At 46.1% G+C, this 27,176-nt stretch overlaps 1 protein-coding gene across 1 annotated transcript; it reads right to left on the bottom strand.

The window, feature by feature from the left end:
• Positions 1-1,032: 1,032 nt before the first annotated feature.
• On the bottom strand, positions 1,033-11,774 carry plcxd2 (phosphatidylinositol-specific phospholipase C, X domain containing 2). Its single transcript, XM_041861873.2, has 7 exons — positions 11,442-11,774; positions 9,459-9,595; positions 9,245-9,364; positions 8,877-9,086; positions 4,536-4,646; positions 4,293-4,423; positions 1,033-3,507 (listed from the first exon to the last, which is right to left on the bottom strand). The coding sequence occupies exons 1-7, from the start codon at positions 11,542-11,544 to the stop codon at positions 3,348-3,350; spliced, it is 972 nt and encodes a 323-aa protein (XP_041717807.1). The 5' UTR covers positions 11,545-11,774; the 3' UTR covers positions 1,033-3,347.
• Between the last annotated feature and the right edge of the window lie 15,402 nt (positions 11,775-27,176).

Genomic DNA, 27,176 nt, shown 5'->3' with positions numbered 1-27,176 from the left:
ATTCAGCAACAAGAGCATTAGTGAGGTCGGGCACTGATGTTGGGCGATTAGGCCTGGCTCGCAGTCGGCGTTCCAATTCATCCCAAAGGTGTTCGATGGGGTTGAGGTCAGGGCTCTGTGCAGGCTAGTCAAGTTCTTCCACACTGATCTTGACAAACCATTTCTGTATGGACCTCGCTTTGTGCACGGGGGCATTGTTATGCTGAAACAGGAAAGGGCCTTGCCCAAACTGTTGCCACAAAGTTGGAAGCACAGATTTGTCTAGAATGTCATTGTATGCTGTAGCATTAAGCCCAAACCATGAAAAACAGCCCCAGACCATTATTCCTCCTCCACCAAACTTTACAGTTGGCACTATGTATTGGGGCAGGTAGCGTTCTCCTGGCATCCGCAAAACCCTGATTCGTCCATTGGTCTGCCAGATGGTGAAGCGTGATTCATCACTCCAGAGAACGCGTTTCCACTGCTCCAGAGTCCAATGGTGGCGAGCTTTACACCACTCCAGCCGACGCTTGGCTTTGCGCATGGTGATCTTAGGTTTGTGTGCGGCTGCTCGGCCATGGAAACCCATTTCATTAAGCACCCAACAAACAGTTATTGTGCTGACGTTGCTTCCAGCGGCAGTTTGGAACTCAGTAGTGAGTGTTGCATTTTTACGCGTACACGCCTTAGCACTCGGCGGTCCCGTTCTGTGAGCTTGTGTGGCCTACCACTTCGCGGCTGAGCCGTTGTTGCTCCTAGACATTTCCACTTCACAATAACAGCAATTACAGTTGACCGGGGCAGCTCTAGCAGGGCAGAAATTTGACAAACTGACTTGTTGGAAAGGTGGCATCCTATGACGGCGCCACGTTGAAAGTCACTGAGCCCTTCAGTAAGGCCATTCTACTGCCAATGTTTGTCTATGGAGATCAAATGGCTGTGTGCTCAATTTTATACACCTGTCAGCAACAAATCCACTGATTTGAAGGGGTGTCCACATACTTTTGTATATATATATTAAGGGGAGTGGGGGGGTCGGGTGCCCCCTATCAACCGGGGGCCCTAAGCGACCACTTATGCCTAGAGCCAGCCCTGATGCAGGTATACTCTACCAGAAATCAACAGACTTTGCATAATCTAGTTGTCCAGCCTTTATTACCAAGTCATCCTACTTGTCATTGAACCATAAACTTACAATTGAATTCCTGTAGTCCATGTGGCTTTTTGATAACTGCTGCATAAAGTAAAAAACAAATAGCTTTATAAAATGTGTTGCTTAATAATTATTGTCCATTCTTTGGTAGGTATAGCAAAGATCGGCCAGTGTTTTGAGTCCTCCATGGTGGCCTCTTCACCCATCTGGAGGAGCTGAACTTTCACAATGACATCATCGTAGAGAAACACAGACCCTGGCGTCAGAGAGACGGCCATGGAATGTTGGACAGTATTGTACAGTGAATTCTCAAGTGATTCCGTGGAGGGGCAGGGAGGGTGGGCACTCCATACCATAGTTGTTTTGACAGGGATTCCGCTCTGAATCAGGGGCCCTTTGCCTTGTGATTCCAGAAAAACACGTTATTCAGAACTGTTTTGGTTAGGAAACACATTTAGGCTAAAGATTGTTGAGTGAAGTCTGCAACAATATGTCAGTCAAGGAGAAACCCAATGATAGAGCTCTGCAGTAGTTACCCTTAGGCAAAGATCTGGAATCAGCTTATACTCTCCTAAATCCTAACTTTATCCATTACAGAGGAAACAGTTAAACTAACCGTAGATCAGTGTCTGGGGCAACTGCATACTGCTCCAGAGGGTTAGAGTGTGTACAATCCAGTGTGGTTTGGGCAGGTTCTGTGTGGTTTGGTGTGGTTCCATGCTGCATTTAACCAGTTCCATCTCAATATCTCTCCCTCCCTCCATTATCTCTTCTCTACACACAGTCACAACAGTCATACTAGGCCATTACATTTTACACCTCTCATAATGAGTTAGATAAATACTGACAGACAGAGGTCTGGAGTCCCCTGATCGTGACGTGATTATCATCGCTGCGCTGACATCCATAACCTACTACCAAGTCCCCAACGACAGAATGCTCTTGTACCCACTGAAGCAAGGGTCCCTTTGGGGTCATAAAGCCCTAACTCTCCTTGGAGACCTGGGGAACTGACTGTGATCATCGGGACCAGAGAGAGAGAGAGAGCTAGAGAGAGAAAACAGAACAAACAAATAACAGCGTCTGTCTTTCCTCGTCTATTTGAGCCGCTCCACTCCCACAAGCTTCTGTGGTATGTGTAATGACTCTGCAATTAGTGTCCCTTTGTGTGTTACCGTGTGTGTGTGTGTGCGTGTGTGCATGTGTGTTACTCCTTGACCATTCAGTGCCCACACGAGAGTGTCAACAATGCGGTTTGGCCAGAGAGAGAGACACACACACACACACACCAGTTGAGAAAGAGGGAGGGAAGAAGGGAGGGAGGTAAAATGAAAAGAAAACATATTTCTTTCTCATTGAGGGAGAATAAAACGAGATCCTCACTGCCTGGAGACAGCAGCTGTGCTGATACAATCTCTCTCTCTCTCTGTCTCTCTCTTTTTCTCTCTCACACACATACTGTCTTTCCTCCTTGATTCTAAACGATATCTCCTGTCTCATCTTATTCTTTCTTTTAGTCCCTCTCTATCTCTCTTCCCCATTCTGTCTACCCTTGTCTGGGACTCCACCTCTCCTCTCTTTCTCTCTCCCTCCCATCGTTCCCTCCAGGAGGACCACAGAAATGTACAGTTAGTCTGGGAGTTTTTCTCTGTGTCTGAGTGATAATCAGTGGACTGCCACAAGCCACACACACACACACACACACACACACACACACACACACACACACACACACACACACTCACACACACACACACAGCTGTGTGTGAGTGGCTGTAGCTAGACTTTCATTGCTAGTTATACATCAAGATGACATTGCTATGATCTATCTTGAATGTGTTATCATAATAACTACATGTCAACACCCAGCTATAAACTGCTACCATTGGAATAGTGTTTAAAAATCAGTGTGCATTTGTTTAAACAGTCTCAGCCCCTGTACGTTGCTACACTTATAAGCTCAATATGTGAAGCTCTATGGACATTTTCCTGACCATGATCAGTCAATACTGGACATGTGAGCTTTAAGTGTATGAGATGGTCACGTGATGTCTGTCTGAGTGTCCCATTATCACAGGTGTCCCTGAGTGTCTGGTCATGTGATCAGTGATGCAGCTGCCATGATGGGTAGAACCGAACCGTGAAAAGATCCAAGTGGGTTTCGTAACGACTCATATCCAGTCTACCCATTCTGACTGTATGGTGGCGTTGGTCAGGTTTTTGTGCGGTCCTGTTCGTTGAGCAGGAGGTTGTTGAGGTTGATGACTGTGTTGGCGAAGTCAGTCAGTTCCACAAAGTCAGAGGTGATGATGTTAACCCCGTTAACACCAGGTTTCTGGGTCTCAACCCACGTTAATATGATGGGAAGGTTCCTGAGAGGAGTAGAAGGAGGGGAAGAGGGGGAAGATGATGTGGGGAGGAAGGGGGAGTGGAAGAGAGAAAAGAAGGAGAAATGAAGGTGAGTGAGTTAGAGAGTGTAAGAACTGTTGTTTCTGAGACAGAGGTTCAGTAGAGGCTGAGCTCAGACTATAGTTATTGTATCCAAAGCATTGTTTAAGTTTGGAGCTCTCATTGTTTTAGTTATGGGCGCATGGCAGCACACACACACACACCCAACGGCTAGGGTCGTATCAGTGATAGAGCCCTTAACCCTCCACTAAGCCCTTGCAGCCGTCGGGACAAAACCAGGAAGTGGGAATGTTTATCCTGTGATAATAAGCCATCTTGTTTCCGCGGATACAAAAAAATTAGGCCACTTCCTCCCAGCCCGCCGTCTCCACGGAATGTCCGTTTCAGAGTCGCTCCTAGACACTCATCTATGGTCAGTTTTCTGTATTCTTCTCTTAATGGTTAAGGTGAGGATTTATGGAGAGTAAACCAATCCTAGATCTGTACCTAAGGGCAACTACCTGGAGTGTCAAACCAACCCTTACCCTTACAGTTTACCTTCCCCAAATCCTACCTTTAAGCATTAGGGGGAGACGCCAAACTGATCAAACTGACCTTAGATCAGTCAGTGTCTAGGGTCTTCACCCTTCTGGGAGTCTGACCTACTGATAAGCTGACAAGACTGACTGTGTATACCGCCCTCTGCTGGCTGCTCTCAGAATACATACTATAGGCTCAGTGCACACACAAACACTAATAACACACACACCTCTCGACCAGGTAGTTGCGTAGCCCCCTGACCAGGCCCTTGACAATGGTCTTGACTCTGGGGGTGAGGATGGCCTGAGTCACATGGAAGGACCCCTTCTTAGCCCTCTCACCTAGTGTCGTCTCCAGGAACTAGAATAAAATAGTAATCATCATCATCATCATCAGTTGGATTTATATAGTATTTTAAATTAGATTTATCACCTCATCTCATCCACTACGAAACACACACACACAGACTGACCTGAAAGAGTTTGGTGGTGTCTGTAGTGTTAGCCCAAGGAGCTGGACACTTGTTGCCTGGCCATATCAATGGACAGCCCTCAGCTGACGGGTGGTGGTAGAATACTATGACCTGGGACACACAAGACTGAGACTCACTCTCAGAACATTTTGTTTTACACTTTAACCCCTAATCTGTCTATCTGCTAACTCATAATTATGACTCACTTATTGTACCGGTCTCCTCGCCTGTCTGATTACTACACATCTGTCACCTGCCAGGTAATCTGGCTCTAGAATCTAGATTAGGGTCACAGAAGATAGAAACTCACCTGACCACATCTCTAAATGAGAAACATTTCTGGAGAAAAACAAGCACACGCACGCAGACACACACACACACAAGAACAAAGGCGGAGGGTTCTGCTTTATGAGCAATAACAAGTGGTGCGACGGGAAAACGTACAGGAATTTACGAGCTTTTGCTCTCCCGACTTGGAATACTTGGTCATCAAATGATGCCTTTTTTACCTTCAGAGAGAGTTCTCAGGGATTATCGCCACGGTTGTGTACATCCAGCCCCAAGACGACACCAAAAATGCTCTCAAAGATATTCATTGGACCCTGGACAAGCTGGAGACCGCGTACCTGGAGGCAGCGTTAATTGTCGCGGGGGACTTTAAGAAAAGTAAGTTGAGAACCGTGCTCCTGAATTAATAGAAACACATTGACTGTCCAGAGATTCTATGCTGGACCACTGCTGACGCCTTCTTCACAACAATTGAACCTCTCTCCTTGAAGTTGTTGATGATCCGATAAATGGTTGATTTAGGTGCAATCTTACTAGCAGCAATATCCTTGCCTGTAAAGGCCTTTTTGTGCAAAGCAATGATGACGGCACGTGTTTCCTTGCAGGTAACCATGGTTAACAGAGGAAGAACAATGATTTCAAGCACCACCCTCCTTTTAAAGCTTCCAGTCTGTTATTCTAACTCAATCAGCATGACAGAGTGATCTCCAGCCTTGTCCTCGTCAACACTCTCACCTATGTTAATGAGAGAATCACTGACATGATGGCAGCTGGTCCTTTTGTGGCAGGGCTGAAATGCAGTGGAAATGTTTTTTTGGGGATTAAGTTCATTTTCATGGCAAAGAGGGACTTTGCAATTAATTGCAATTCATCTGATCACTCTTCATGACATTCTGGAGTATATGCAAATTGCCATCATCAAAACTGAGGCAGCAGACTTTGTGAAAATTAGTATTTGTGCCATTCTCAAAACTTTTGACCACAACTGTAGAGACTCAGAGATAGAAAATGGTATATCATACACTACAGCTGAGGAACAATGGGAAAGTAATTCTGCTTTGAAAGTTGATCAACTTGTAACCCCACTTTTGAGAAAATGGTCCTTGAATGTTGGTACCTACTGGAGAGCTCTTTGTCTACACCCATTCAGCATCGTTCACACCCTCTTAAGCTTAGCCCCAGCCATCTCGTTAAGAATTCACATGTGAGGCCATGTGCTAAACAGTGAGTACAGTAGTGTACTAAACAACCAAAGACTAAAGGCTGGTTTATACTACGTCTATCGACATGTCTCTATACAGTTGTCGCAGTGACATCATGAACATTCTATTGTCGTCCAACATTAAACTTGTTGTTGTCGTTATGAAAAATTATAAACACAAAAACGCCAGCAGCCTGGTGGTCCAAAATAGCATAACTGGTGTATTCGTTTAAAAATTAATTTACTCTATGTCAATCTAGCAAACCAGGCAACTAAAAGCAACTTTCTAAACAATGTTTTGGTTCGTTTCTAGCTTGTTAGCTAGCTAGCTAACGTTAAGTTAGCTGGCCAGCCAGTTCAAATAATGACCATATCAAATAGCTGACAACGTCTTAACTTTAGCTAATTTGTATTCACTATTAAAGGAAAATAAACTTACAACAAGATAATTATTTACAAGTTAATGGCGAGCTAATTACAGAAAATACCTTACGGTTGTGAGTGTGACAAGATAAAAGCAGGGCATTCTACCGGAGAATTTTAGAACTTGGACACCGTCATGTTGGCCTAACTTTATATCCTAATTTGACTTTGGTGCAGGTCATGTTGTTCTTCACATTACCGTCTCTGGTAAACACACACTATATCAAATAAAATCTAAGTTTATTTGTCACATGCACAGGATACAGAAGGTGTAAACGGTACAGTGAAATGGTTACTTGCATAGTGGAGTCTTTTGTTTAGACATGTAGCTAGCTAGATAGCTAAACAATGAACCATAATCCCAACTCATAACGTTACTACGCTGCATGAATCTACAGGTAGCTAAAGCTAACCAACTACACTGAACAAAAATATAAACAAAACATGTAAAGTGCTGGTCCCATATTTCATGAGCTGAAATAAAAGATCCCAGAAATTTTCCATACGCACAAAAAGCTTATTTCTCTCAAATGTTGTGCACAAATTTGTTTATATCACTGTTAGTGAACATGTTATCCTTTGTCAAGATAATCCATCCAACTGACAGGTGTGGCATGTCAAGAAGCTGATAAACAGGTCCTCTGTGGTCCTCTGTAGCTCAGCTGGTAGAGCACGGCGCTTGTAACGCCAAGGTAGTGGGTTCGATCCCCATGTATGCACGCATGACTGTAAGTCGCTTTGGATAAAAGCGTCTGCTAAATGGCATATTATTATTATTATTATTATTAAAACAGCATGATCATTACACAGGTGCACCTTGTGCTGGGGACAATAAAAGGCCACTCTAAAATGTGCCGTTTTGTCACACAACACAATGCCACAGATGTCTCAAGTTTTGAGGGAGCGTGTAATTGGCATGCTGACTGCAGGAATGTGCACTAGAGCTGTTTCCAAAGACTTTAATGTTAATTTCTTGACCATAAGCCATCTCCAACGTCGTTTTAGAGAATTTGGCAGTACGTCCAACCGGCCTCACAACCGCAGACCACGTGTAACCACTCCAGCCCAGGACCTCCACATCCGGCTTCTTCACCTGTGGGATCGTCAGAGGGGGGAGGGGGGAGGGGGTGCTGAGGAGGATTGCTGTCTGTAATAAAGTCCTTTTGTGGGGAAAATCTCATTCTGATTGGCTGGGCCTGGCTCTACAGTGGGCAGTGGGTGGACCTGGCTCCCAAGTGGGTGGGCCTATGCCCTCCCAGGCCTACCCATGGCTGCGCCCCTCCCCAGTCATGTGAAATCCATAGATTCTCCCTCTCTGTCACAGATGCCATGGTTGCCCTTAGTTTGAAGATGTAATCTGGAAACAGGTGTTTTATACAACAGACTTCTTTGTTCTCTTTTCGACGACCTCTGCATTTACAATCAAATGCCAGAATTTTCTCCATCTCCTTAGTTATCATACTCTACTTCCACCGGGCATTCCACTGATTTCAAAACTCGATCCTCCAGCAATTGGAGAGCCTTAGCAACACTTTTGCAGTGCTTCGTGAAATCTTTTAAAAATGCCACGTTAGAAAGGATTACCTACACATGCTGCAGCTCATGTTATAGACAGAAGCGTGCTACATAGCAGACCAATCTGAACTCCTCTCTCGGCATGTCCACCCCATCCATTATCTCAGCCAAAATCTCAGTTTTCCGTGGCTAAACCAACTAGGCTCGTTATTTAACAATTGTATTCGTATTTACAGATGGCATCCAATTTAGTTATTAAGGCACATGAAAGTTCACATGTTCCTGAAGGCATTTCTGCCAAAAAACACATTGATTTTAAAAATGGTTTTACGTTGAAATGCCTCTCCTGTGAAGTAGTGATGTGTGACATACGCCTAGTTACCTGCAACGAGTCACATTTATCATGCTGAATAGCCACCACTACTCCTACTCCTCCACCTCTCCCCCCAGCCCACACACACAAAGTGGGATACAGACACCAACACTACTCTTTCCCAACAACACGCTCAAACACCAAAGCACACAGATCAAGTATAGTCACTGTAACATACTCCAGTCCACACACACCAACTGCCTCCTGACTTAATCTTCTGTCATCCACTAAGACTCACACTGGCCGCTTACAGACAGAAATAACTGTGCGTGTGAGAGAGAGAGAAAGAGAGAGAATCAATGTCTGTGAGATGAGATCCCTGATTGACAGGTTGAAATAGCTGCAGCAGCATTTAGTAAGCAATCCACTTTAGCTTCTACTGAAATCCTGACTCCGCTAATTCTCTAAGGTGTCGCACACACTCAACTTATAGATGACTGGGTCTTACTAGCAGAGGTTCAATTAGATCTGTAAGTGGAGGACGTGGAGGAGTTTTCAGAAATGAACTCCACACTTTCTGACCTCACCCTGTCTGTCTCACCTGGTAGTTGTTCTTCCAGAGGTAGTCCAGGGTGATATCCTCGACAACGCTGATCTTGCAGAGTTTACTTCCGAACACTTCCTGGAGCATGTTGATGAGGTAGGCGTGATGCTCCATCCCCATGGCATAGTGATGGTTAAAGTCCAGGAACACCATCTCCTTACCATGGGCGTCCAGGAAAGAGTTAATGTCCAACAGACCGTCACGCACCTGAGAGAGAGAGAGCAAGAAAGAGAGAGAGAGGGGGAGAGGGAGATAAGTCAATAGCAGGAGCCGACATTTACTAGGTTTTTTGTTGTTGTAGGTTTTCATATAATAACATGTTTATTGATCTTCTAGGTGTCTGGGTATGGGGTCAGTACACCCACCTTGTGTCCGAACAGGCCATGGATGAAGTAGATCTCAGTACCAGACTCTCTAGGTTTGGATGACACACGCAGGTCAAAGTAACGAATCCCTGCATCCAGCTGCTCCTTAAACGTCAGGTTCTGGTGGTGATAAAAGTCATATATTGACAAAGACTGAGGATCCCATCTTTTCATGAGAGTATTGGTTAATCATCTGAACCAGTTGAACCCTCACCTGTGTCATGGACCACTTCTTCATGACTTTCTTGGAAACGAAACGGAAGGCTGTGGCCAGGTATTTGACTATGGCCTTCTGGTCAGGACCCACCGGGGCCTTCTCATCTACCCAGAAACTAAATGAGTCATGGGAACCTGAGAGAGAGGGATGAGGAGGGGAGAGAGGGAGGAAGATGGGAGAGAGGGAGGGGAGGGAAAGAGACAGATCAAGTGAGATAGAGAAATATATGCCTTTTCACTCTGGAAAAGGAAAGTGAAGGTCCTTCTGTCGATCTTATGAGTAGGCTGACCATCTACTCTTGTGCACTCTCTCTCCCTCTCTCCCTCTCTCTCTCTCCCTCAAACACACAAACTCAGGTCACATCCAGGTAATACAGATTAACACCAAGAACCCTCTCTGAATCCATTAGGCTAGCCTTGCTACGTTGTAAACAAAACAAACACATGCACGCCACATCAGTCTCACACACACGTCACACGGCAATTCAGTCACACCCCAGTTCCCCAGACCCACAGGTGCAACATCAGTCTTTTCCTCTCTAGCCCAACAGTAGCCTAAGCTGTTCTCAGACAGAGGTGAAACTTCATTTAGCTAAAGTGTGGCTTTGCTGTTAAAACCATATAACCCCAGATAGACTTTACCAGTGGGAGGTCATAAACCAAGTCAGAGCCAACAGTCATCATTATACGCCTCATGTCGACCGACATATGATACCTCTACAACACACACATGTAAAGTGCCTTGAGAAATTATTCACACCCCTTGACTTTTTCCACATTTTGATGTGTTAGATCCTGAATTAAAAATTGATTAAATTGATTTTTGTGTCTCTGGCCCACACCCATAATTGTCACGCCCTGGTTCTGGGGACTCTTAAATGTTGAGCCAGGGTGTGGATTTGCTTTGTTTAGTTTTTCTATGTTTTCGTTCTAGATCGTTTAGATCTATGTTGGCCAGGGTGGTTCCCAATCAGAGGCAGCTGTAGCTCGTTGTCTCTGATTGGGGCCCATACTTAGGCAGCCTGTGTTGCACTAGTATTTGTGGGATCTTGTTCCGTTTGGTTTGTTGTGAATAACCTAGGACTTCACGTATCGTTTGTTTGTTGTTTTTGTTAGTGTAAGTACAATTAAAGTATGTACGCTTATCACGCTGCGCCTTGGTCCATGTCTTCAGTCGACGATCGTGACAATAATGTCAAAGTGGAATTATGTTTTAGGAAATGTTTACAAATTTATAAAAAATGAAAGACTTAAATGTCTTGAGTCAATAAGTATTCAACCCCTTTGTTATTGGCAAGCCTAAATAAGTTCAGGAGTAAATATTTGCTTAACAAGTCACATAATAAGTTGCATGGACTCACTGTGTGCAATAATAGTGTTTAACATGATTTTTGAATGACTACCTCATCTCTGTACCCAACACATACAATTATCTGTAAGGTCTCTCAGTCGAGCAGTGAATTTCATTATATCACAAATACCAGGCAAAATCCTAGAGGAAAACCTGGTTCAGTCTGCTTTCCAACAGACACTGGGAGACAAATTCACCTTTCAGCAGGACAATAACCTAAAACACAAGGCCACATATACACTGGAGTTGCTTACCAAGAAGACAATGAATGTTCCTTAGTGTTCTAGTTACAGTTTTGAAAATCTATGGCAAGACTGTCTAGGATTGATCAACAACCAACTTGATAGAACTTGAAGAATCTTTAAAAGAATAATGTGCAGATTTGTACAATTCAGGTGTGCAAAGCTCTTAGAGACTTACCCAGAAAGACTCACAGCTGTAATCGCAGCCAACGGTGATTTTCCCCCCAGTATTTTGTGTAGATCATTGACAAAAAAGGACAATTCAATCAATTTTAATCCAACTTTGTAACACAACAAAATGTGGAAAACGTCAAGGGGTGTGAATACTTTCTGAAGGCACTGTAAATAAAAAAATAATTTTGTATTTACATAACACACACACGCTTACCGGGCACTGCAAGGTGCTTCAGGGGCATAGCTGTGAGCTTGGGGGAGAGTGAGCTCATCCAGTTGGCGTTGGAGGCACCAATACCCGTGGGCCGCGTCTTCATGGCTCCTATCTGATCTCACGCCCCCCCCCTGGTAAAAACATGAACCGTCAAATCTGGTATACCTGCTGCCGGTGTATCGCCAGTATCCTCGCCACCTCCATGAGGCTCACAGTAAAATAAATCATCCTGAGGTGAGGAGAAAGAGTGCCTTTCCTGCCTCCTCGAGCCACCTGTGTATCTACCTGTCTCCCTGCTCTGCACCAGTGGTGTGGAGACCACCAGGGCAGCCGAAGTGCCTCCAACGGGCTAATGACATTGACTAATCTTCTTAGACCGAAATTACACTCGTTATCCCCCCTCCCTCCTTCCCTTACTCCCTGCGTGCAGGTTTAAACCGGTAGGGCTTCCCTCGAGGCGTGCTGTGGATTAGCCTACTCAGGCTCACCCTCCTCACCACCGGAAACAGTGACAGATGGACAGCAGCTGGGTGGGGGGGGGTCTCTGTCCATCCAGGGCAGGGGATAGAGAGGGGTGAAATCTTAAATGGACATAAAAATGCTTGAGTGACCATCTATCATTAAAGTGACAAAATATCACTGCAGAATATATTGTATGTGACTGGGGAGAGTGGGAGAAGGGTGGCAGTAGGAGTGGGCCTAATAGCCTACACCAGTGACCTTGTGGTTCCATGACAAGCACAAAGCCCTGCCTGTACAACTGGTCCACAACATAGTGCACATAGTCTACTATGAAGTTGCATTTATTACTGCTAAATATTTTAGCTTAGAACAGGGGTCGGCAACAGGCGGAGCGCGGGCAAAAAACGGCCCACGAGTGATATTTTTTTGCCCCCCCCAGTTTATTTTTTGAAATAAAAGGGATGTTAGTTTTTGGTAAAAACATTTAAATAACAAAAAACACCAGGAATCAGCTAAACAAAATCATTTTGGAAATCTGTTCCCAAGTATTCCCACCAACAACAAAAAAATATACATATCCCCAGTGGCGGCTCCTGAAAAAATTCTCAGGGGGGGCAATTTTTCTGATGATTTAGGTGACCTACACACATTTTAAAAAAGATATGTCCAGCAACAACATGAAGACAGGGGCAGCATATAAGTCAATACCAGAAGCATTTATTGACTGATCTCAAAAGTGTTGGCTTACCAGGGTTGGTGGAACCCTCAGTTTCATCTTTGCCTCGCAAAGCCAACTCAAACACAAAGCCAACTCAACGCAAAACTTCACACACTGGATTAGCCGGCTGAGGATGTGGCGGTTCTTGCTAATGTCGTAGTAAATATATTTGTTATAGTGAATATGGAACATGATATGTTGAGTAAAATGTTGTGCTAAGATCTATTTAGGTCAGGAGCTGGTTATAAGTTCTGTTCCTATCCAATAACAATGGACAAAAGGGTCCTATCTTGTCAGCCTTGTCAGTTTCAGTTCTCCAGTAAACTTGTGATTATCAACACTAACCTCATCGTTGTGGCGGCGGACAGCTAGCCTGTATCCCTCATCCAGTTGAGTGGGAATGTTCACTCTCCCCAAAGCAGACAATCTCAAACAGCTATCCATGTGGGTCTTTGACAGCTCATGTTTCTTAATCTTTCCTGAAAGATGGTGCATGTCCGTTACACACCAGTCGCTGTCCAAGCGGTGCTGTCTGCCGTGCCGCCTTCAGGGTGAAAGAGTAAGCAGGGGGTAGCAGAAGACTGCATTAGCTACATCGCAGCCTGCTAGCCAGGTTTTTCGTTCGTACCCATTTTTGGAAAATCCTCGGGTGTAGGACTTCCCCCCTTTAGTAGAAACCTGTTGAATTATTAAATTTGGTCTGGGAGGTCCTAATTGTTTCGTTGCCAATTTATCTTCATTTGTTCGCCGACAAAAAGGAACTTCTTTCAAAGACACAATCGAGTTGCACTGAAGCCTAGCCATTTTGATAGTAGTAGTGAATTGATTGACGCTCACGCTGCTACCCGCTCTTTTCTTAGTTACGTTCATGGTTATGTTACGTATGACGAAAGCGCGTAAGTGCAAGCCCTCAGAAACCCATAGAGATTGTATTGAAAGCTCTGATATTTGAAAAAAATAGATTTTACATGGGAGTCTATGACAGACTTCTGGGCGATTTTCAACCTGACTGAAATCGCCCCAAAAAGGGGGCATTTGAAGCACGACTTTAGCCTGATTGGACATTTAGTGGCACTGTGGCAGATCAGACGTCTAGATTACAACACTGATAACTACTGTTGCCGTGATATAATTGATTAGAAAAAAAATCCCTTCCTTTTCCCGTTTGGCAGTGCGTCGCCCATATCGCCCTATTGAACACACCGCCCCTGCATATCCCACTGGGTACAGACATGCCACTGGGTAAAGACGTCAGTTCAAAGTCAAAATTTCAAGCCTCTAACCCTAGGAAGCTTTTTGCCACCTTCTCCTCCCTGCTGAATCCTCCTCCTCCTCCCCCTCCCTCCTCCCTCTCTGTGGATGACTTCGTCAACCATTTTGAAAAGAAGGTTGACAACATCCGATCCTCGTTTTTCGGAATTAAACCTTTTATTCTGTGAAACAAAGACGAGATTCCCTTACATTGATGACTTTTTTCAAATCGAATCAGTGTTCCATGTAGATGTAACATCATCAATGACTCCCAAACAATGACTCGGAAACAACGTTACTTCAACCTGTTTTTGCCCAGTGGGATGTGATTGTGTCTCAATGTAATCAAGGTATGAAATGATTGTGTATTTGAAAATAATCTATTTTTGGGCTTAGTTGTGAACTTGTGGTCAATTTAGATGTGGACGCGCATGAGGAACAGGCAGCCGGAGTTCTACTGCCTATTATGCCTAATGTTATAAACTTGACAGTTATTGGAAGGTTATATTAAGACAATTGTATATATGATATTGTTGTCCATAGGTACATCTGTCAGCACCGCATGCCAGACCGACCTGACCAGCACTGCCATTAGTGAAATGGAGGAAGAACTTATTTCTGTAGCATGGGGTGGCAGAGTAAGTGACAAACAGCTGACAGAACAGAGTGGCTTACTTGACAATCTCGAGCCAGGGGATGTTGTTATGGCAGACTGCGGGTTTAATATAGCAGACAGTGTAGGGTTCTACTGTGCCACTGTAAAGCTCCGTGCATTTACACTAGGCAAGAAACAGTTGTCTGCCTTAGAAATAGAAAACACTAGGAAGATAGTCAGTGTTCAAATATCAGGTGCTACAGAGCCATGTAACTTACCAAGAAACCTGGAGAATCAGTTGCACTGATTGAAAAAAATTGGGGTCATATGTTGTGCGCTCACTAATCTCTCAGACTCCATTGTCCCTTTGTCCCACCCCCACAAAAAGACCGCTATACAATAAATGACAATGTCCAGAACACTGTTATAGTTTTCAAATAAAAAGGTTTATTGTAACTCATACAGGAAGGTCTCCACAATATAAAAAACGTGTCACATATCAGTTTGCAAACAATGTAAAAAAAAAAAAAATCACTGAGTTAATAAAGCTGCATACAAACATGGTCTCTTTTTTGCTGTTAAGTAAGGCAGCTCCAAAATGTTTCAGCCTAGCTCGGTGCTTTCTGTGGTGGTGGGGCAGCCAGCGGAAAATACAGAGCGTAGGGGTTGGTAATGTTCTCTAATTGCGCTGTGATTGGCTCGGTGTTCTGTCACTCATGGGGACACTACGTCACAGCAAAATCTACAGGGAGAGCTCGAAAGTTCAAGCCCCTTGGGTGCTGCCATAGATTTACATTAGAAGTGCCCATCCATGAAGGCTCAAGGTCATTGGCCACAGATAAAATGACGTCAAATCACGTTAGATCTACCATAGCTTTGATTGGACTGATCATGTCAACATCATACTTTCAAAATCTTCGCTAGCAAGCTAGAGAAGCAGTCATCATCATGAATCAAGTTGTCAATCTACTGGCAAATCCTTGTCATTTGAAGAGAAATTATAGATAAAACGAATCGGTGCTCATCGGCCATTGGAGATAAACATTACACAAGTTGGAAATCGCAAAATCAACAATGAGTGGTTTGGAAGGAATCGGTGGCTAACTGCAAGCATTGCAAAGCAATCACTAGCCCGTTATTCAGTGGAGAGTGTGTGTGGTCCAAGTCTGGGTTTAAGGGTCTCTTTTTCAAGCTTAAAAGGATAAACATTCACATTCAACACCATGGGCCAGAAACGGTTGAATACATTGGCCGTGCTGTCAATCCAGCATGACTTCTGCCACTTTCAAAACAACTGGAAACTTCGAACTGGGAAATATCAGACTTCAGTGAGTTCAAGACAACTGGGAAAATACGTTTTGAACAGTCATCCAACTCAGAATTCCAAGTCGGGAACTCGGGCCTCTTTCTAGAGTTCCGACCTGAAGATCACTGACGTCATGATTCAACCTTGATTTTTTCTGAGTTCCCAGTTGTCTTGAAAGCACCATAAATCCAGAGAATGCCAGACTTTGATGACAAAGTTTGATGACAAAATTTGCCCACAAGAAGGACCACCGTGCCACCTTCCGTTTCAAGTGAGCACAGCACAACAAGGTGAGTCCAAAAATGTATTGTATGCGGCTGCATAAATGATGTAATATGCCAGGAAGATATGTATACTGTAGCTAAGAAAATAATACTAAGTGTATGTTGTGTACTAAGCTGTTAGTAGCCCATGTGCCTCACCCTAATAATTTGGTCCCTTTCCCCCTCATAACTTAGCCAACTGTTCTGACTTGGTGGTGCACATGTAGCCTATTGCCTGTTTTAGAGAAATGTCATCATCGAATATTGTAAGAGCTTTCATTGTCTGCTTATATGTCCCCTTTATTTATCCTACGGTTCTGACTTGGTGTACAGGGAGAATACTCTAAGAACGGCCCATGTACTGAATTCTGTCGCTGTACATTTCAAAATTGCTGAACAAATAGTTATATTGACTACATCCGTCCTAGCTCGCTCATTAATGTCTTAATGGAAATTACGTATTGCCTCTTATCCGCTCATCGTTCCCTTATGCCATAGTTTGTACATCTCAAATTGTCTTTAGAAACCACATTTGGTTAAGCAAGTCAGCCATATCAGCTATGTTTTTAAAAAAGGCAGTAAATGAGGCTGAATGAACTGTTTCGCTGCCAAACATGGCTTCGCTGATAGCCAGGTGTAGCGGTGGTAAGGATTCACTCCATGGTGCTGAAAAGAAAGCTCTGCTGTTGGGACAGCTTTATGTAGGCCCTAACAGTTTGTGGGCACTGTTTGTCACGTTATAGTGCAATTAATGTATTGTTAGTGTTGTGTTGTGTAGTTGCATGCATCTAACAATTGTTAATTTTTTTGCCCCACCAAGATGTACATGCTAAAATCGCCACTGTTAGAGATAGACAACATTTAGAGACAGAATACAGACAGCAGAGTTTAAAAAGTTTCCACACATTATATACAACTAGGCAGAGTGAGCATAGAGCTATAAGAGAATGAACAGATATACAAATATACAGTGGGTATACGGTTGATATACAGTGGGTATACGGTTGATATACAGTGGGTATACGGTTGATATACAGTGGGTATACGGTTGATATACAGTGGGTATACGGTTGATATACAGTGGGTATACAGTTGATATACAGTGGGTGTACACATTTATAGTATCAGTGCCTTCAAAAAAGTATTCACACCCCCTTTGACTTTTTCCACATTTTGCTGTGTTACAACCTGAATTTAACATTTATTAAAAATAGATTTTGTGTCACTGAACTACACACAATACCACATAATGTCAAAGTGGAATAATGTTTTTAGACATTTTTAGAAATTAATAAAAAAAAGAAAAGCTGAAATGTCGATTCAATAAGTATTCATCCCATTTGTTATGGCAAGCCTAAATACTGTAAGTTCAGGAGTAAAACCTTGCTTAACAAGTCACATAAGTTGCATGGACTCACTCTGTGTGCAATAATTGTCACGATCGTCTTGAAAATGAGCAGACCAATGCGCAGCGTTGCGAGTGAACATGATGACTTTAATACGAAAAGCACGTCAATACAAACAAAAGACGAAAGTGAAGTCCAACAGAGACAAAGCCTGAACTTGGAACAAAAACCCACAAACAAACAGTGAAACACAACAGTTTAAATATGAATCCCAATCAGAGATAGCGAGCCGACAGCTGACACTCGTTACCTCCGATTGGGAGTCACACGACACCAATCAACGACCTAGAAATAGACACCCAGAACTCCCAACCTAGAAATAAACGTGACAGACATGCAAACATAAACAATCACCCAAAACCCAACAAAACAACATACACCCTGGCTCAAATACACAAGTCCTGGAGCCAGAGTGTGACAGTACCCCCCCCTAAAGGTGCGAACTCCGGGCGCACCCAGCATACAGTCTAGGGGAGGGTCTGGGTGGGCGTCTGTCCACGGTGGCGGTTCTGCCCCTGGTCGTGGTCCCCATCCCACCTTAGTCACCCCCGCTTCCCTAGCCTCCTCCACATGACCACCCCCCAACTAAACCCCACTGGGTTAAGGGGCGGCACCGGACTAAGGGGCAGCACCGGACTAAGGGGCAGTACCGGACTAAGGGGGCAGTACCGGACTAAGGGGCAGTACCAGGCTGAATGGCGGATACTGGCTGGGACGGCTCTGGTGGCTCCCGGCTGGTCGGCTCTGGCGGATCCCGGCTGGACGGCTCTGGCGGATCCCGGCTGGACGGCTCTGGCGGATCCCGGCTGGACGGCTCTGGCGGATCCCGGCTGGACGGCTCTGGCGGGTCCCGGCTGGACGGCTCTGGCGGGTCCCGGCTGGACGGCTCTGGCGGGTCCCGGCTGGGCGGCTCTGGCGGGTCCCGGCTGGGCGGCTCTGGCGGGTCCCGGCTGGGCGGCTCTGGCGGATCCCGGCTGGACGGCTCTGGCGGATCCCGGCTGGACGGCTCTGGCGGATCCCGGCTGGACGGCTCTGGCGGATCCCGGCTGGACGGCTCTGGCGGATCCCGGCTGGACGGCTCTGGCGGATCCCGGCTGGGCGGCTCTGGCGGATCCCGGCTGGCTGGCTCTGGCGGATCCCGGCTGGGCGGCTCTGGCGGATCCCGGCTGGGCGGCTCTGGCGGATCCTGGCTGGACGGCTCTGGCGGATCCTGGCTGGACGGCTCTGGCGGATCCTGGCTGGACGGCTCATGGCTGGCTGACGGATCCTGGCTGGACGGCTCTGGCGGATCCTGGCTGGACGGCTCTGGCGGATCCTGGCTGGGACGGCTCTGGCGGATCCTGACTGGGACGGCTCTGGCGGATCCTGGCTGGACGGCTCATGGCTGGCTAACGGATCTGGCTGCTCATGGCTGGCTGACGGATCTGGCTGCTCGCGGCTGGCTGACGGATCTGGCTGCTCATGGCTGGCTGACGGATCTGGCTGCTCATGGCTGGTTGACGGATCTGGCTGCTCATGGCTGGCTGACGGATCTGGCTGCTCGCGGCTGGCTGACGGATCTGGCTGCTCATGGCTGGCTGACGGATCTGGCTGCTCATGGCTGGCTGACGGATCTGGCTGCTCATGGCTGGTTGACGGATCTGGCTGCTCATGGCTGGCTGACGGATCTGGCTGCTCTGGCTGGCTGACGGATCTGGCTGCTCGCGGCTGGCTGACGGATCTGGCTGCTCGTGGCTGGCTGACGGATCTGGCTGCTCATGGTTGGCTGACGGATCTGGCTGCTCGTGGCTGGCTGACGGATCTGGCTGCTCGCGGCTGGCTGACGGATCTGGCTGCTCATGGTTGGCTGACGGATCTGGCTGCTCATGGCTGGCTGACGGATCTGGCTGCTCATGGCTGGCTGGCGGATCTGGCTGCTCATGGCTGGCTGACGGATCTGGCTGCTCGCGGCTGGCTGACGGATCTGGCTGCTCATGGCTGGCTGACGGATCTGGCTGCTCGTGGCTGGCTGACGGATCTGGCTGCTCATGGCTGGGTTGACGGATCTGGCTGCTCATGGCTGGCTGACGGATCTGGCTGCTCATGGCTGGCTGACGGATCTGGCTGCTCTGGCTGGCTGACGGGTCTGGCTGCTCATGGCTGGTTGACAGATCTGGCTGCTCATGGCTGGCTGACAGATCTGGCTGCTCATGGCTGGCTGACGGATCTGGCTGCTCATGGCTGGCGTGACGGATCTGGCTGCTCATGGCTAGCTGACGGATCTGGCTGCTCGTGGCTGGCTGACGGATCTGGCTGCTCATGGCTGGCTGACGGATCTGGCTGCTCATGGCTGGCTGACGGGTCTGGCTGCTCATGGCTGGCTGATGGTGCTGGCTGGGCGGCTAGCGGTGGAGGCGGACCCCAGCCTCGGATTGCAGTCATCACCTCCAGCAGGACGGCTCCCATCCGGCATGAGCCGCTCCTGCCGGTCACGAACCCGAGCCTCCAGTCCAGCATAGGCTGCGTCGGCTCCTGCTGATTCCATAGCAGGTGTATGATTCTGTCTGGCGGAAGGCTCTAGCGGCTCCCGGTCTGGCGGACGGCTCTGAAGGAACAGGCCGGGCTGGGCTGGTGACGCACCCCGTAGGGATACGTGCGTGGAGCAGGAACAGGCCGGTCCGTACCGGGAACACACACCACTGGCCTTAACTGGGGATCAGGAACGGGCCGGACCGGACTGGTAACACACTTCAGTCTCTCATGCCGTGCGACAACAACTTCCCTCCCTCTACTCGCCAATGGCTCCCGTAATCCGATAGCCTTCTCTCCACATCTCCCTGTGGCAGCCTCCTGCTGCCCAGGCGCCAAGCCATGTGCCCCCCAAAAATTTTTTGGGTAGTACTCCCGGGCTTCCAGCCTTGCCTCCGTGCTGCCTCCTCATATCGCCTCCTCTCGGCTTTAGCTGCCTCCAGCTCTTCACGAGGGAGGCGATATTCTCCCGGTTGTGCCCAAGGACCCTTACCATCCAGTATCTCCTCCCATGTCCATGAATCCTTTATGGGTGGATATAAATCCTGTGTAGGTGGATCCTGTTGCCGCTTGACACGCTGCTTGGTCCTTTTTGGTGGGTTTTTCTGTCACGATCGTCTTGAAAATGAGCAGACCAATGCGCAGCGCTGCGAGTGAACATGATGACTTTAATACGAAAAGCACGTCAATACAAACAAAAGACGAAAGTGAAGTCCAACAGAGACAAAGCCTGAACTTGGAACAAAAACCCACAAACAAACAGTGAAACACAACAGTTTAAATATGGCTCCCAATCAGAGATAACGAGCCGACAGCTGACACTCGTTACCTCCGATTGGGAGTCACACGACACCAATCAACGACCTAGAAATAGACACCCAGAACTCCCAACCTAGAAATAAACGTGACAGACATGCAAACATAAACAATCACCCAAAACCCAACAAAACAACATACACCCTGGCTCAAATACACAAGTCCTGGAGCCAGAGTGTGACAATAATAGTGTTTAACATTATTTTTGAATGACTACCTCATCTCTGTACCCCACACATACAATTATCTGTAAGGTCCCTCAGTTGAGCAGTGAATTTCAAACACAAAGACCAGGGAGGTTTTCCAATGCCTCACAAAGAAGGGCACCTATTGGTAGATCTGTAAAAAAAAAAGCAGACATTGAATATATTTTTGAGCATGGTGAAGTTATTAATTACGTTTTGAATGGTGTATCAATACACCCAGTCACTGCAAAGACACAGGCGTCCTTCCTTACTCAGTTGCCGGAAAGGAAGGAAACCACTCAGGGATTTCACCATGAGGCCAATGGTGACTTTAAAACAGTTACAGCGTTTAATGGCTGTGATAGGAGAAAATGCTGTTTGATTTTCCGAGTGTGGTTTGACTTTGAAGGCGGATGTTACGCACTCCTCTCGGAAGAGGGAACGCAACACCCTGCTACAACTCAACTCACCGTGCCGTGAAAGAGGTATGGGACTGTAGGTGTGAGTAAGGATGACAAAAGGCAGAGAATACCGTTAACAGGGAATTTATTCCTTCGCACGGTAAGTTTGGGGAAAAGGGGCTGGACGGAACCAAAGCAAAGAAAGTAAATATCAAATCCCCCTCTCCTACCTTACCTGCCTACCCACTACTTACTTAACTAGCACCTCCTGGTGCACTAACCAAAAATACAAGGGATGGTCCGCCCAGGTCTTTCCTAGTGTGCATAGACAGTATACTTCTACGGGTAATGTATGCCCGCGGGCCTCTTGCCTAAGCACTCCCTAGGTGCCTTCCCCTTCCCCCCTTGGGAACAAATGAAACAAAATAGCACAAACTGGTTCACAACAAAACCTGAGAAAAAAACTAACTCAGGACATTAAAGAAACTCTCTGAGCAATAAACTAACACAAAACATTACAATTGGTTCTCACAGCAACAACTACCCAGTACATACCAAATGTTTTAGCAACAACCAATATGCCATAGTTCTCAGCCATTCTGGTTTCCCCCACCTTCTGAGCAACTGGGGCTTATTTTACATTAACATTTTAGTCATTTAGCAGACGCTCTTATCCAGAGCGACTTACAGTTAGTGAGTGCATACATTATAATTTTTTCATACTGGCTCTCCGTGGGAATCGAACCCACAACCCTGGCGTTGCAAATGCCATGCTCTACCAACTGAGCTACATCCCTGCCGGCCATTCCCTCCCCTACCCTGGGCCAATTGTGCGCCGCCCCATAGGTCTCCCGGTCACGGCCGGCTACGACAGAGCCTGGATTCAAACCAGGATCTCTAGTGGTACAGCTAGCACTGCGATGCAGTGCCTTAGACCACTGCACCACTCGGGAGATGTATATATAGCTTATATAGCTTCAGGAGGAGTTGGTAATTGGAGACAGCTGCATCCTGACGAGGGCGCGGGGTCAGCTTTCCAATCATCAATGTTCATCCAATCAATCAGCTGCTTGTTGGGGAATTTCAGGAACCCATTTCCTGAAATACATACATGAAAATACACAAACCACAATGCAGAAACTGGGGAACGTAACAGCGGACGACAGAGCAACGTTGGTTGGAAGATGGCAGACAAGAAAAAAGGAGGAAAGTGGAACATACAGTATTATGAGTAAATATGGATTGGGGGAGGCACAAGCCTTCTGGAAGAACTGATGAAGGAGAAGATGGTGGACAAGAAAAAAAGGAGAAAAGTGGAACATGTTTTGAGTAAATATGGAATGGATGATCACACAGAACTTTTGGAAGAGCTAGAAAAGTAAATTGAACATGACGAGTGAAGATGAATTAAATGCGGTGGCAGGTGCAGTGATGACCGCCCGAGAAGGAGCTGAGTGTAGAGGGAAGCGGTGTGATGAGGAAGGTTGGCGTCAAGTCCAAAAAGAGGGATACTTGCTCCAGTAGTTCAGAGATGAACCTGACGAAAGTGAGGATGAAGTACCTGCGGTGAGGACCGCCGAGTTCAAGCCTCGTCCCGATGATGACAAGGATGAATCTGGCCCAGTGGGAGTGAGATTTGTGGAGAGGGTGGATCCTTTTATTCTGACTGATCCATCTGTGGTGTCAGGATGGGTGGAGAAGAGGTTGGGTACTGTTGAGTTGGTGAAAGTAACGCGAAGTGGACTCGTAATGATTTATTGTGTTTCTTCCGTCCAGAGAGAGCGGGCGCTCCGGACCACGCTACTAGAGACAATAACTGTGACTTGCTTTGCTCTCCTGAGCAGGGCACTGTTGAAAGGAGTGATAAAGGGGGTGGCATCAAGTGTTGAGCAGGATCAGCTGAAATGGAAGATTCCTGGTGTCTGTGACGCCCGCCGTTTGGTGCGACGCAGACCCGGTGGAGAGTGTGGTGAAACAGAGAAGACATTGTCTGTTCTACAGAGTTTTAATGCAGAGTCTTTGCCCGACAAGGTCAAGTTAGGATGTGTTAGTTATTCCATCAGCGCTTTTCTTCCAAAAATACTACAGAGTTTTAGGTGGCAAGTTTATGGTCATGTTGCAGCAGTGTGTAGGAGGGAGATTCCTAGATGTGAGAAGGTGCAGGAGGGCATGAGGCAAAGCAATGTGTAGTATTGGAGAAAGTTGTGTGTGTAAGCTCTGGGGGTGACCATGGTGAGAGAAAGGCAGGTTGAGGTTGCCAGGGTCAGAGTAGTAAAGAAAGTGTTGTATGCTGAAGCAGTGGAGAGAGTGGTAGAGGAAGATAGGTACAGGGTGAGGGATCCTGAGAGGATTCCTGTGAGTAGGCAGAGACGAATACAGAGGGATGGGAATAATATATGCTTCAGTAAGGTGGGCTTCTTAGCATTCATAGCCATGGTTGTCAACTGTACTGCAGCAATGGAACGTAAGTCACAGGAAATAAAGTTTGTGGTGGCAGCTGCAGAGAAGTACATGGGATTGCGAGGTTTTACAACAGAATATTTGCAGGAGGTGTTGAGTGGTAGTGTTCTGTCCTCCCAGACCGTAGGCATGGAGTAGGATTAGATAAGGTTAAATAGTGGAATTTCTTATTGTTTTGTTGTTGTGAGGGCTAATAGTTGTCAGGCCTCACACTCCAGTAGAATAGGTGGTGGTGTATGCACCTAAAAGTTGGATGCGATCCGCCAACCTAATCTAGAAGAAGAAGAAGAAGAACTGAGGATGGATCAACAACATTGTAGTTACTCCACAATACTAATGTTAAGTTGCGTCAATTCAAATCTGGTATTAGGAACAAAAGAGGTCAATACACGTCTTCTAAAATAGACTAGTATTTTAATTAATGCAAAACACTTCAATGGTAAATATGATGTTCGTATATACGGGTCCACTGAAATACCACGCAGGGCACTCAGAGAACTGATCCATTGTTTTAAGTTCTTCTTCAAATACTCTGACAGAGATAGTTCCCGCTCCCTGCTGGCCAATCAGAGTAGAGACTGAGCATGGTTTAGACTTACTCAGCCTATCGTTGGCGCACAGGCTGGTCCCAGCCCCTTGGCGCTTCACTGTTGCACACTGTTGCCAGGCATAAGTTGTTATCTGCAGCTGGTCCAGAGAGTCGGCACTTTTTGCCGTACACGTCCTTGAGCGCGGTTTAACAAAGAGGCAGTGTTCGTGTATGTGAGACACAAGTTCTTATCTCATCCTACCCCCTAACGTTCCTCACATGAATCACAGCTTGTTATGTGAAACAATTTATATCAGTACAGTACAAACCTATTATGTTTAATCATTAATGCATTCTTTCTAAGCTAGGCATCACATCCAGTTATAAGAAAATAGATCCCCACACTAACATAAATGTAAGAGTGAAAAGTACAGAATACAAATATTCCAAAACATGCATTCTGTTTGCAATAATGCACTAAAGTAAAACTGTGTGGCAAAGTAATGTACCTTATGACCTGAATACAAAGCGTTATGTTTGGGTCAAATCCAACACAATACATTACTGAGTATCACTCTTCATATTTTCAAGCATGGTGGTGGCTGCATCATGTTATGGGTATGCTTGTCATCAGCAAGGACTAGGGAGTTTTTTAGGATAAAAAGAAACAGAATAGAGCTAAGCACAGGCAAAATCCTAGAGGAAAACCTGGTTGTTTACTTTCCAACAGACATTGGGAGACAAATTCACCTTTCAGCAGAACAATAACCTAAAACATAAGGACACATTTACCCTGTAGTTGCTTACCAAGATGACATTGAATGTTCCTGAGTGTTCTAGTTACAGTTTTGACTTAAAAACCGTCTTGAAGCAAGACTTGAAAATGGCTGTCTAGCAATGATCAACAACCAACTTGACAGAGCTTGAAGAATTCCTTTAAGAATAATGTGCAAATATTGTACAGTCCAGGTGTGCAAAGCTCTTAGAGACTTACCCAGAAAGACTCACAGCTGTAATCGCTGCTAAAGGTGATTCCAACATGTATTGACTCAGGGGTATGAATACTTATGTAAATTAGATATTTCTGTATTTAAAAATGTAAAAATGTCTAATAACATGTTTTCACTTTGTCATTATGGGGTATTGAATGTAGATGGGTGAGATTTTTTTTTATTTAATCCATTTTGAATTCAGGCTGTAACACAAAATGTGGAATAAGTCAAGGAGTATGAATCCTTTCTAAAGGCACTGTAGTGCAGTTATTTTGTGTACAGTTCAGAGATGGCTTGATGCGGTGTGCAGCATAGAGTCCTTTAGTCTCTAAGGTCCAGGTGGCCATTTGGTGAGAACCATAGCCAGGGGGAATAAACTTTTCAGGTGGTGGGAGGTTTTGGTCATGAGTGACCTAAACCGCCTGCCAAAGGCAAATATTGGAGGGGGTGACTGGGGTGGGAGGGGTCAGCGATTATCTTTCCTGCACGGTTCCTTGCCCTGGAGTAGTGCAGGACCTCGATGGAGGGCAGATGGCAGCCAATGACCCTCTCTGCAAACCGGAAAATGCGTTGCAGTTTTCCCTTGCAGTGTGCAGTCACAGACCCAAACTAGACGGTGATGGAGGAGGTGAGGATGGACTCAAGTAGTACATCCGCTGGTGTGCCTTCTTGGTGACCACTGTGATGTTGTCCTCCCACTTGAGGTTGTGGGAAATGATGGTCCCCAGGAATTTGAATGATTCAGCTGTGCTAACAGCTGAACCATCAATCTCGAGGGGGAGAGATGACGGAGGCGTTTTCTGAAGTCAACCACCATCTCCATGGTTTTGTCTGCCTTGAGTTCCTATAGCGACTGCACCAGGCCACCAGCCGGTCGACCTCTCCACAGTACATGGACTGATCGCCATCGGTGATGACACTGACCAGAGTGGTCTCATCTGCAACCTTGAGTAGTTTGGCAGATGCGTTGGAGGTGCAGTCATTGAGTAGAAGTGAGAGCATGCATCCTTGCGGCGCTCCAGTGCTGAGGGATAAAGAGTCCGAAAGTTGTTTTCCTAGCTTCACCTATTGCATCCTGTTGGTCAGGAAGTCAGTGATCCACTGACAGATATAGCTGGACACGTTCAGCTGGGAGAGTTTGTCTTGTAGCAGTTCTGGGATGATGGTATTGAACGCAGAGCTAAAGTCCACAAACAATATCCTTGCATACGTCTTTGGGTTATCGAGGTGTTTGAGGATGTAGTGTAGGCCCATGTTGACAGCGTCGTCCACAGACCTGTTAGCTCTGTAGGCGAACTGCAATGGGCCGAGGGAGACGTCAGTAATGGTTTTGAGATGGGGCAGTAGGTTTTCATGATGATCGAGGTGAGCATTACAGGTCTGTAGTTGTTCAGGCAGGACACCTTTAGTTTTTTCGGGACTGGAACAATGATCTAACAATATCTAACTAAGTAGCTAGCTAGTTAACTTTGTTTAGAATTCTGTCTAGCTACTTAGTTGAAACAGATTAAATGAACTTCAAGTTCAAGAGCTGGCTAGCCATATAAATAATACACAAAATTACGATATTGCAGTGAATTCGGGGAATACCCCCAACCGGGACTCAAACCCAGGTCCAGCAACTGCCAAGCCAACACCTAGGCTGCATTGCTTACCAAAAGACCCAGAAACACATCAACAATGGCTGATATTTATCAGCAGGGAAGAGTCTGAAGTACTTTTCTTGAAGCCGACAAATCCCAGAATTTGCACTGCTCACTTTGACAGGGACAGCTTTTCAAATGCATTACAAGTTACGCTGGGTTATCACCGATGGCTGAAGCTGAAGACAGACGCTGTCCCA

This window comes from Coregonus clupeaformis, chromosome 34, assembly GCF_020615455.1.
Source record: "Coregonus clupeaformis isolate EN_2021a chromosome 34, ASM2061545v1, whole genome shotgun sequence".
Lineage (NCBI taxonomy): Eukaryota > Metazoa > Chordata > Actinopteri > Salmoniformes > Salmonidae > Coregonus > Coregonus clupeaformis.
The sequence above is the reverse complement of the archived record's forward strand: the minus strand, read 5'-3'. Positions and strand labels throughout refer to the sequence as shown.